Here is a 12475-nt window from a genome sequence, read left to right as displayed (position 1 = left end):
CCAACCATCTAACTTTTCATTTAGATTTTCGGATAATGAAAAGTTATATGGTTGGCTAGAGCACCTATAGATATCGGATTGAGCTTATTTTTTTACGAAGAACCTTGAAAAAATATTTTACATTTAATGAACGGCTCGGATGATTTGTGTGGGACCCTGGTGGGCCCCACAACGAAATCTGTGCACAGATTGTATGTGTGTAGACTTTCTGCAATATTAGTATGGAAATGAGTTTTTTGTTTAGGTCAGAGATACTGTACATAGAGTAAGTTACTTATGCTCCACGAGCCACTGCTACCAATGAAGCAAAATACTCCAGAGTTCGGGTTTTGGGCCCAAACCCGCCCAAGGCTTGTTTTTGCAGGCCAATTCGGGCGAAAGATATTGTCAGCATCGTGATTTTGAGTAGCATATGACAAGTCTTCAGGTACGGGTAAAAAAGGATAAGGGTGCACAGCCCAGCGCTGGCAGTATTTTCCAAATATATCCATAATAACGGGATTTTTTAAGATATCGAGTGCACAAATTATTAATCTATTCCGTTTGAAAAAAAAAAAAAAAGAATGTGCAAATTATGCGCAACAGAACAATAATGCTACTCTTTCCGGATGAAATTTTTTTATTCTTCTAATTCATGCTACCAATGATTGAAGAAAAGTTACGCAACCAAAAAACAAACCAAGCAATGAATTTTGTTTGTTTTAGCCTCTCAAAAAAGCATTAATCATGTGTTAAAAGCGTCCATAAAGGCAACTTTAAGAATACATGTTGAGCTTGACTAGTGGGGATATCATTTATTGGAGGACAAGGCAACGTATGTATATCAACTGCACCGCAAAGAAACTTGGACACCACAGACCGGGCCGCGGCATCGAATAATCTCTCGTCGACTTTTTCTTGGAAATTGATTTTGACACTTTACTTAGTGTCTTGATTATGTGAAATTGTAAAATAAAAAGTGGAGTGCCACTAGTTAAAAGTCGAGTGCCAAAATCACTTCACTTTTCCTATCGGCAAACAATAATCTCTCACCCAATTCGGTAATCAAACATGCTCTTGCAGTCTTTCTATCTATTTTTTTTTTCTTTTGGATTTGAAGGTCGAATGTCTAAGCCAGCTTACGTGCGCCTTGCTTAGTCCCTACCCAATCTAGTTAAAGGTCACGCTAGGACAAGAAAACTCATAAGAAATTACTTTCTTGAGATCTGACCTCAAGAATAGAACCATAGTCAATTGTGTAGGGAGCAACCCATCAACTTTAAATTTTATTCAAATTTTTTCCTTATTTACAAGTTTTGCTTCAATTTGTTGTGAATTATTGGTTCATCGAGACAGGAGGAATCGAAAAATTAAAGAATTACGTTAAAAACAAATTATTTTTTGAATAAATGCAAAAAATAATTTTTTTTTGAACAAGCGAAAAAATTGTTTTGAATTATTTTTGTTTTTAATTCAAAAAAATTTAGTCTTGAACACAAATTTTATTTTTTAAATTACTTTCGTTAAGGCGAATCAATATTCCACAAAACCATAATGCAAAACTAAACCATCCTAAAAAAAAAATTGAATGAAAACAAAAGAAAAATAATTTAGCCAAAATAGACCTAACCCTTGAGGCTCTTTCTATCATTTTTTTGATCAAATTCCAATAGCCAGAAATAATCCAACGGTGGTCCCACGAACCCCTCCCCCAAGCAACGTGAAAACCCACGCGAAAACGACTCGGGTAGTCGGGTTTTTTTTTCTTCTTCCACAAATTATAACTATTTTAATAAAAAAAGAAAAAAGAAAAAAGAACTCGAATCTACTTTTTTTTTTTTGATCCGCAACTCGAATCTACTTCACATATGCTGATTCTCCCCGTCTGGAAAAAAACAACGAACCCCTGGTTTAGTCTCCTTTTCTCTCTCTACAAGTCTCTCTCTCTCTCTCTCTCTCTCTCTCTCTCTCTTCAAGTTTTCGCAGCGGCGGCGATGGGGAAAGGTCCAGGTCTCTACTCCGACATCGGCAAGAAGGCCAGAGGTCTCTCTCTCTCTCTCTAATCGCCTTCTCATTTCTCCGTTTCACTATCGATTTCCTTCTTATACCTACGGCGTGTTTATCGATGTGTGTGTGTTTATGTATGTATTTGTGTGTTTTTGTATCAGATCTTCTGTACAAGGACTACCAGGGCGACCACAAGTTCACTATCACTACCTACACCTCTACCGGAGTCGTGAGTCTCTCTCTCTCTCTCTCTCTCTCTCTCTCTCTCTCTCGGCGCGCGCGCACGTGTGTTTATGTTTTTGTATCTGTTTGGATGTCATAACTTGGGGATTCAACAGGTCGATGATAAGATTGAGGAAAAGAAATTCGAAATTGAGTGTGACACAAGGACGATTTATTTCGGTTCCTTCGTACTTATCAAAAATAAAAAGTAAAAAGGTTTATTTCGGTTCCTTTGATTTAGGCCCGTTTGGTTGCTGAGAATACGGAGGAAAGGAAATTAAAAACTGATTGTTTCCGTTTCCATCCTCCCTCGCGTAGATTTTTGCATTTGATTTGATAAATAATTGGATGACTTAGCTACCTGGTCCTGTAGTCGTTGAGTAATGCTAGGAACACAACTTTAAAACACAATTTCGGACACAACTATGCTTGTAATCGTTTGATGCTTGTGGATCAAATGGCCTCGGACACAAACAGCCTTGGACAATGCTGTGTCTGGAGTTCTGTTCTAAAATTGTGTTCGTAAACTATTTGTTAGTCGTAGGGTTTGTATGTTTTTGCTTTTGGTTTTGTTTCCTGATGCAGAAACCAAATTGAGTAACTTGTTTCTTCCTCTATGCGGAATGGATGTTTTGTTGAAGGCAAAATATTTTTGGGGATAGAATTGTATGCATAAATAGGGTTTGGGTGTTGAAAATATGTGGCCAAACATTCACCTCCTTCCTTTTCTTTAGTTATTTTATTTAGCTATTAAAAAGATTAGGCGAATGTGGTTTCATTTGGGATTCAACATTGATGAATGGATTTATAGTACTACAGGGGTTTCGGTATTCTGCTCCTTATTGACTCCTTTGGGTATTCTACTCTTTAATAGCAGTTCAACTCTCAGATGTTTCTACTTTAATTACTTGGTGCTGTAGTTGGGATTCAACATCAATGAGTGAAACTATAATCCTACATTGATTTAGTGTTCCCACTTCCCAAATGCCATATTCACTGCATTAGGTATTCTGCTCCTTTGTAGCATGCATGTGAAGTTAAACTCTCAGATGTATTCTACTTCAATTACTTGCCCAGACCTTGAGTCTGGTTGTCGTTTCAAAGAAGTTTGAGGACTTAGTAGTTTGAGAAAGAAGATCGAATGATTAGTTGATTGTCAGGGCTCATCGCTTCGCCATTTGCAATGGATATTGATGAGTATATCTGATAAAGGTTCAAAATATGATGGTAGTTGGGTCTTTGAGAAAGGGATGTAGGTATTTAAGACACCTCGTGGCTCTTCATAAAGATGCAAAGGTATCCAAATTTCACTTTATCGATTTTAGAGCGAGTTGTGAGGTGCAAATAGTTCAGTTAGCTCCCTGTCGGACCTGCAAACAGGGAGTAGCTGAGGGGATGAATATAAGACGGAGAGAGCATACAGTAATATACTTATTGGTGATGTTTAAAGAAAATGGAAATCATATATGTTAAGATATATAAAAGTTCAACGGGGGTGCACCAGTTCCGGGAGTGTATAGGAGCGGGATACTCACACTGTTCCCGACCTGAAACCATTGGTGATTTTCATTTCGATACCATCCCCAACCTTTCAGGTCCGAACATGGCCAGAAACCGCTCCTATAGGGGTGAGTGGTTAAATTGCCGTCGTTAAATGGTACTATAAAATGTGAGCGTAGGTATTGATGTGTTTACACTATGTAATGCAACATTAGTCTTATATGCATGTCCAAGCATTTTCGCAATTAATTATGATCTGGTTTTGTCCTCCTAATATCTGTTCCACTTTAGAACTTTGTAGATGATGATGGATGCTCCTCTCGAAATGTCTGATCTTCTTTGTTTTCCATGTCCAGGCCATTACATCATCAGGAACTAAGAAAGGTGAGTTGTTTTTGGCGGATGTTTCCACCCAGCTGAAGAATAAGAACATCACCACTGACATAAAAGTGGACACGAACTCAAATGTAAGTCACAAAATCTCATTCAAAAGTTCCATATTTACTTTTTGGACTAAAACCAAAACCGTGCATGATCTTAGTGCGTTCAAGGTTGGCTTGTACTGTATAGATTCTTCATTCTCCTTTGGCTTGTTTGCAAGTAGTCTGTACCCTTTGTTTTTTTGTAGCTGGGGGTGAGAATTGCACTTGTTAGACTGATTTTTTTTTGAAGATGCTGCTCTTTGCAATTTTGAAAAATTTGTTTATTACAGGTAGCCGTAAATATCTAGAGCTGAGGTTCTTAGTGTAGCTTTTACCAGTGCGACATGAATAGAATCTTCTTATTTGAGTTTTCTAGAAATCTTAACTATCATGAAACCAGTGCTTGTCTCTTTGTTGGCAAGTTCTGAAAATCTCTCTGTAATGCTTCTATTGATAAGAGGATGTGGATTCTTGCCTCATCCAGCTTTTTTTCTTGCAAGTGATATTTTCCTATCGTGATTGACAATCCAATGGTCCTTTTGTTCCTCCTATTGGATGATTTGTGATGCATACATGCCCCTCAAGGTCAAAGTGTTTGCACTATCAGTGGCTCACAAGTGTTAAGAGTATAGTTCCTTTTTGCTTGGGTAGGGAATGGAAGATCACTTAATATTTTATAATATGAGAGACCTCTCCACTCATTGCCAATTGGTTTTAGATTGGATATAAAGTTTTCTCCTTGTATTAGAAGCAGGCCCATTCTATCCCAAACTAAGATCGAATTAGTCCATAGACTCTAGTCACTCCACACTCCACGATGATAGACCCAATAAAAGAATGCATGAAGATAGACCCAAAAAAGTGGCTACATGTGACGACTTAAATGCAGCTACATGTGAGGGGGAGTTAGAGAATAGTTCCGTATTGCTTGGGTTTGGAATGGGAGATCACTTAATAACATGAGGCACCCCTCCACTCATTGCCAATTGGTTTTGGGTTGGATATGAAGGTTCCACAAATCTCAGTACCCGTACATGGTTTACAAGAGAAGGTCGATTTGCTCTTTACGCATTCAGTGGTGTGTCATTTGTAGGGCTCCCAAGAAAGTATTGACCATTTTTTTTCGTTACATACTCCTATTGCGTTATCTTAAGGATGGAGAGTAGTGCTTCTGTGCACAGTTTGCTTGGGTATTTTAGTATCTTTTTGGGTTTCAGCATCTTATTTTTTAGAGGGATCTTTTTATATGAACTTTTAGGAATTCGGGAGTCAATTCAAGGTTTCTTGTTACCTCTCTTCTTTACTTGGTGAACTGCATGTCATCTTTCCTTCGTACATTTATTTTGAGATTACTATTATCGCATTTTGCTGTTGAGAATTGCGGAAATAGCCTCTCCGGTTGTGGTGTACATCCAATCCTTCTCAAACCCTACGGTAGCGGGAGCCTCGTGCGCTGTGTGATATAACATCTCACATGAAATGATGACTGTGTAGTCAAAACTGCTTTTTTAGCAAATTGTTTGTAATGTATCTCTGTTCTGTAATCCGGCTAGGCTTACTTTCCAGTTCTGTTCAATGAAAAGCTCATGGTCGATCGTCTGAGCTTAATGTAAAAGATTGCATTTGTTTGATGAACTGAAGTCCTGGACAAACATCAGTTTTTTGTGATCCATAATCTGTCAAAAGTTTACCTAAAATTTCTTTGGTCATGGATTTATTGAAGTACTGAGACGACAGATTTTGTGTTGATTGATGTGCTATGGTCTTCAACTTTTATTCCCATCCACAGAGATGCTTTAAGAGTTCACTTGATGCTTTCCAAATCTAGCTGACTAAATTAAGTGTATGTGTAGCTTTTGACCACAATTACCATTGATGAACCTGCTCCTGGACTCAAGACAATCCTCAGTTTTAAGGTTCCTGATCAAAGATCTGGCAAGGTGATCAGACTTTGGCCTTTAAGTTTTCAGCTTTCGAATAACTTGCATCCTGTAGGAGTCTCACCCTTAAGTTTGCTTACTCTGACTTATGTGATTATGGTAATAGGTAGAGCTACAGTACCTGCATGATTATGCTGGCATCAGTACCAGTATGGGATTAACTGCCACTCCCATTGTCAACTTCTCTGGCGTGGCTGGCAACAGTGACTTGTCTCTTGGGGCTGATCTTTCTTTCGATACTGCCACTGGAAACTTTACCAAATACAATGCTGGGTTGAATTTTACCAAGACTGACCTCATCGCCTCTTTGACACTGTGAGTTGTGCGTTGCTCACACAGAGAATGATTCTTTGATGATCCGTAAAATGTTTTTACTTTTCTTGCTTGGTTACTCTCTGTCTGATTTTGTGTTCTACCATAGCATTGTTGTGTAGCAGTTGGTCTAGATCATCAGATAGGTTTTGATGATTTCTTCATTCTGTAGAAATGCTGCTGTTGTTATGGATATTTGTCATCTGCGTGCATTAGAAACAGAAACATTTCGCAAACTTTTCGGAGACATTCCAAGAGATTGAGGATAGAAGAAATGTTTATAAATATTGACTAAAACTTAACTAAGTGCATAAGAGCCTAATAATTGTCGTAAAACCCTAAGTGCATGATCCAAGTGCCTGGAACCCTAATAATTGATCCACTGGTTCTTAAAATGCAAAAATCTAAAAACTAAAAAGGCAAATGTTATTATGAATCTAGAATTTTTAAGGGTTGTCAAACAAAATTCAAATCCGTGTCGGCACAACTTAGTTTCATTAATCTTTGTTTGTACTTTGTCCAGACATTTCTCTGTAGGTTGGAAACATTGGGGAAATTTTTTTTTTTTTTTTCTTTTTGTTTCACTCATATTTCATTTTGGTCTCTTGGGAAATGGCAATGTTCAGCTTGTTTGATAGAGTTATGGTAATTTTGTTACTTGGTAAGGCATGATGAAGTTTGTTGCATTTTTAACGATGTATCCCAAAAAAAAAATAAAGGGGAAAGGGAAAACTGCAACCTTTATGTTTTGACCTGATAAGCTGGCAGTGTTGGTGGTGTAAATGGATGTGCTTTGTTTGTTTGACGGATATTTTATTGTCGGTGGTTACAGGAATGACAAAGGTGATACCCTAGCTGCTTCCTACTATCACTCTGTTAGCCCATTGACAAACACTGCTGTTGGTGCGGAGCTCACACACTGCTTCTCAAGCAACGAGAACACACTCACTATTGGAACACAACATGCACTGGATCCACTAACCACAGTGAAGGCTAGGGTGAACAACTATGGCAAGGCAAGCACTCTCATCCAGCATGAGTGGCGTCCAAAGTCCCTCTTCACTATCTCCGGGGAAGTGGACACCAGGGCTATTGAGAAAAGTGCCAAGATTGGACTGGCTTTGGTTCTGAAGCCATGAATTTTAGAAATGTCTTTTTTGTGAGTTGAAAGAATGGCCATGTTTTTGTCTGGTGGAGAGCAATAAGGTAGTTGGCATGACCTCGGCACTATTTTTGCCTTCCAGTAATTGCGGTGGCATTGATTTCCTGTAAAATTGGTGGTTATTCTGTTGTTCAACGCGGATTGAATTAGCGTAATTCTTCTTATGGAGTATGTGGTATGACTCCATCATTGGCGCTTCTTGTGGTTTGTCTTCTATTTTGTTTACTTCTTTTGTATGTGCATTTTCCTGTGCCTTCTTAAGCACCGCTACGTCACAGAAACAAGTAGTTTATCTTTGAACAGCAGTCCAATTTCCGGAGTGCATGTAGCCTGGAAGAAGTGGTTTCAAAGGGTGTTTGACAAAGATGCGGATTTATGGCTTAAAAGTAAAAATGGTGAGTAAGATTATTAAGCTGGACTAACTCGGATTTAGGCTGTTCCTTTTTGTATCCTTTTTCCTTTTGTCCTGTATTTAAAGGGATATTCCTATGGGGAAGATTTGAATCCATGCATCGAGCGAGGAAATACAAGTACTTCCTGTTAAACCGACCACTTTCGCATGTTACCGCGAACGAAGGCAGATTTGTAGATTCATTTTCAGAGAGAACAGAGAACCTGTTTGTTGATACGAGCATATTATGATGTTTGATAGCTTTAATCTAAGTTTAGGATCAAAAGACAAGCAGCCAAGGCTTTGCTTATATACCTGTAGTTTCATATATATGAGTACCCACTTGGTTTGTTTGTGGTGGTTATGGATTTAGGAGTACTTTCTAAATAAGTAATAAAGAAGATAAATAAAACGACTCTTATTTGCAGTCCATTATTAGTTTTTCTTATTTTGTGTTTGAATTTTCTTAATAAAAATCTATTCCATTAAGAGAGAACAAGTATATTTAGATACTTACAAGTTCCTTCGTCCAATTTGTTATTATAGTTTTTTTCGGAGTTCATGCCACTTTTGAATTGCTTAAATATTTTAGTTTATTTACATTTTATATAGTTTTGAAAACTTTGTTCAATAGAATAATATTAAGATCTATGAAATTATATCCATATTTTTTATAAACTAATTGTCAATTAAAAGATATAACCAAGGTTTTTTAAGTAGTTAAAATAAGACAAGACAAATAAATTGAGAGAGAAGTAAGCAAGTAAGCCAACTTGGAGAGGGGCCCAGGTACTTATAGGATAACCTCCTTCGGCTATATAAGCCAGGTGGCTTATTTTTTTTGCATTTGTTAGTTTACTAACAAATGTGTTAGATGCAAAATTAATAATTCATAAAAATTTGACATAAAATTAATAAATACAATTTTTTTTAATAAGGAAATAAATAAGCCACCACTTGTTATTCAGGTAACTTTTGCCAAACTTGGTCCGGGGACAGGTGGCACCAATGGGGACACATGATTTGTACATAGCAGTGGCCCGAACCATGTATAGTTATGCACAGTGAAGATACAAGTACAGCAAATGATGCACATCAATCGCCCACAGATCGTTTTTGCGCCCATCTCAGGTCCTGCAAAAATGATTGTAGCTGCTAATTTTGTTCAAAATACGTCGTTTAGAATCCTTCTACAAAATCACTTCAGTCCGATATCATGAAGAGCGTTTACGAATTATCCAACTTTGCTAGAGGGGATGCAATAATGTTACTATTCACAAGAAAGCTAAAGCCAAAAAAAATGAGCTCAATCTAATATCGGTAAGGGCTGTTTCATAATTTGTAGGGCATCTTACGAATCCTGAAATTCCCTACAAATTCTAAAACAGCAATTACCGATATCAGATTGAGTTTATTTTTTTCAGGAACCCATGAAAAAACATTTTTAGAATAACTTGCGGTTTGAATTATCTTTTTACGACTCATAATGGGGCCCAAAAAAATAAAAAAAATATCAATTTCTTGCGAGTACCAAACAAGGCCTTACATCACATTTTTTGTCCAAATTTTTAATTTTTGTTATCGATTAGACTAAATAGTTAGCACTATGATAATTGGGCGGCTGAAATCGTCAAATTGATAGTTTAGTAAGTAGAAAAACAATTGTAAAGTCCACGCAGCTCAAGTGCTCAACTTAGCCATTAGTTCCATACTTCACACGCTATGCAGTTGCTGTGGGATCACTACATTCAATTTCTTTCGTTTTTTTTTAGGCTCCATTTGGTTTAAATAAGGGATTTTTTTCCCCTGAAAGCAATAAGGGAAAAATTATTCAATCGCCTTTTGGGGGACAAAACCATTCAAATGTTTTTTTTTTTTATCTGCAAAATTATTAATACTTGTTGAATATTTATTGATTCCCAAAACCAACTCCAGTTCTTAACTCACACCTATATATATTAAGTTGAATGCAAATCAAAATTGAACCCCAATTTTACGAGGCCATTTCTTGTCTCTCAAATTTGCAACTATGCTATTAATGAAAATCAAATATATACTTACATTTGGGTCAACCTATTGAACTGTTTCATATTAAATGAAGCTTCTACTTTAACCTTACTTCAATTTTCACCAAAAAAAAAAGGGAGAATTTTTCATAAGTCCACTATAGCACTTTCCAAACCCACTAAATCCACTTCTAAATTCCAAAACCCACTAAGTCCACTAACCTATTATTAATGATATAATAACCCTGTCTAGTCTAAAATACCCCTATTTTTTAAAAAAGTTTTTGCCCCGTTTTTCCATCAATTTCGAAAACATTTATTTGAAATTTTCAAACCCCGAAAATCTCTCACAATTCAGTACAAATGGAATCCCCACCCCCCCCTTCCCCCCCACACACACACACATTTTTCAGAATGAACCCCTGTTCGTGAAAAGCATGAAAAGCCCTAGACGGTTCGTGAGAAGAACTTGGTCGCCTGCCATTTCGTCGTCGGCCTTCTTCGTTCACCAACGGTCTCGCCTTCTCCATAGTTTCAGACAGACGTTCTTCTCCGTTCGTCACCGTCCTACGACCAGTTTCAGTCGCCCATTCTGGTCGGGTGATAGACGCCATACTTCGCCCATTGTAGTCGGGTGGTAGTAGCTGTTCTACGCCGTTGTTCTCCTTCGTTCCAGTCGGACGCCGTCCCGCTCTTCGCAATTGTTCGCTTTCGTTTATCAAATGCCGTCAAATCCTACATCGGAATCGATTACCAGGTATGTTTGTCTTTGTATATATGGTTATATGAATGGGTTGGCTAAGTTTGGTTTAATCTTTTAAGTTAAGGTTCTGATTGGTTAAGTATTGGTTAAGTTAAGATAGGGTTTTGATTGCAAGTATATCTGGTTATATCAATATTTGATCCGTTAGGGTATGGTTGAATTAAGTTAGGGATTTCATCTATGGTATATATGGTTATATAAATGTTGGTTGTTTGAATGTTGGTTTACAGGTATGTTTCTTCCTGTATATATGGTTATATGAATCATTTGGCTTAGTTAGGGTTCTGAACGGTAAAGTGTTGGTTAAGTTAAATTAGGGTTTTGATTGAAAGTAAATGTGGTTATATCAATATTTGATCCATTAGGATATGGTTGAATTAAGTTAGAGATTTCATCTATGGTATATATGGTTATATAAATGTTGGTTGTTTGAATGTTGGTTTACAGGTATGTTTCTTCTTGTATATATGGTTATATGAATCATTGGCTCAGTTATGGTTCTGATTGGTAAAGTGTTGGTTAAGTTAAATTAGGGTTTTGATTGAAAGTAAATGTGGTTATATGAATATTTGATCAGTAAGGGTGTTGTTGATTTAAGTTAGGGATATCATTGATGGAATATATGGTTATGTAAACTGTGTGTGAATAGATGTTCTGTGTGGCATGATTTTCAAATATGGTTATATAGTGATATGCTAATGCTTATGGTTATATCTGGTTAAGTTATCATAAGGACTGACGGATATATAAATTTGAACTTGACTGACTAAATTAAGGCATCAGTTTTTGTTTTTTACGTCTATGATTTACATGTGATTTTGACCGGTCCATGTTAGAACATAATTTGTAATATCAGTATCTTGAATCCCTTTTGCTAAGATACAAAACTCTATGTTTCCATGGGTTTAATATATTCATTGTATGTGCAGCAATGACTAAACCAAAAAGAACAGGGAAAGAGTTGGTACCTGCGGCGTACGCTACAGAAGCCCGTCCGTTAGCAATGATTGACCCCCCAAAAGAGATGAGACAGAAGAAAACACCAAGGAAACGGACAGCAGACCCTGCTGTCATAAGTATAGAAAACAGTAAACATAAGTCCGAGGTAGTCAAGTCTTCCTCCCCCTCCCCTCGGAAAAAGGTGTCTGCAAGGAAACGGACAGCAGACCCTGCTGTCATAAATATTGAAGACAGTGCACATAAGTCTGAGGTAGTAAAGTCTTCCTCCCCCTCCCACCGGAAGAATGTGTTCGCAAGGAAACGGACCATAAGTAATGAAGACATTGCACATAAGTCTAAGGTAGTCAAGTCTTCCTCCCCCTCCCCCAGGAAGAATGTGTCCGCAAGGAAACGGAAAGGATCACAAGAAGACGCTGTAGAAGCAACTGTCCAAAGTTCCTCCCCAACCCCAATTCAAATCAATAGGAAACATCATGGAAAGAAGCCAGACACTGCAATGGTTTATGAGAGAAAGAGGAAAAGGCCAAATAGTGGAGATGTAGAAGTTATAGATCTGAACACCCCAACAAAGAGAGTCACACGGTCTGCTGAGGCATTGAAGAAAATGCAAAGGAGTAAGGACAAAGAAGAAAGGGAGGACAAAGGGTTTAGACGAAAACCAAAGTATCAAGTCTCCGAGAGTGAAAGTTTAAATAGAAAACCAAATGTTAACCAAAAGGTAAAGGGGGGTCAAGAAGAAGAGGAATGGGATGAAGACAAGGGAGATGAAGAAGAAATTGAAAAGGAAAAAAGGGGCAGAAGAGAAAATGAA

At 37.5% G+C, this 12475-nt stretch overlaps 1 protein-coding gene across 1 annotated transcript; it reads left to right on the top strand.

The window, feature by feature from the left end:
- Positions 1-1826: 1826 nt before the first annotated feature.
- LOC131310404 (mitochondrial outer membrane protein porin of 36 kDa) lies at positions 1827-7741 on the top strand. The gene is made up of 6 exons (XM_058337398.1): positions 1827-2022; positions 2148-2215; positions 4065-4175; positions 5984-6070; positions 6177-6385; positions 7215-7741. The coding sequence occupies exons 1-6, from the start codon at positions 1848-1850 to the stop codon at positions 7519-7521; spliced, it is 957 nt and encodes a 318-aa protein (XP_058193381.1). The 5' UTR covers positions 1827-1847; the 3' UTR covers positions 7522-7741.
- Positions 7742-12475: the final 4734 nt, after the last annotated feature.

This window comes from Rhododendron vialii, chromosome 12a (assembly GCF_030253575.1).
Source record: "Rhododendron vialii isolate Sample 1 chromosome 12a, ASM3025357v1".
NCBI classification, from domain to species: domain Eukaryota; kingdom Viridiplantae; phylum Streptophyta; class Magnoliopsida; order Ericales; family Ericaceae; genus Rhododendron; species Rhododendron vialii.
The sequence above is the reverse complement of the archived record's forward strand: the minus strand, read 5'-3'. Positions and strand labels throughout refer to the sequence as shown.

What these genes read in the sequence shown, in the direction of transcription:
- LOC131310404 (XM_058337398.1), top strand. Translation starts at nt 1,848, where the DNA reads ATGCTGATTCTCCCCGTCTGGAAAAAAACAACGAACCCCTGGTTTAGT. An exon ending in CCTACACCTCTACCGGAGTC is followed by an intron (nt 2,216 to 4,064) that starts GTGAGTCTCTCT and finishes TTCCATGTCCAG; the next exon opens with GCCATTACATCATCAGGAAC. An exon ending in CTGATCAAAGATCTGGCAAG is followed by an intron (nt 6,071 to 6,176) that starts GTGATCAGACTT and finishes TTATGGTAATAG; the next exon opens with GTAGAGCTACAGTACCTGCA.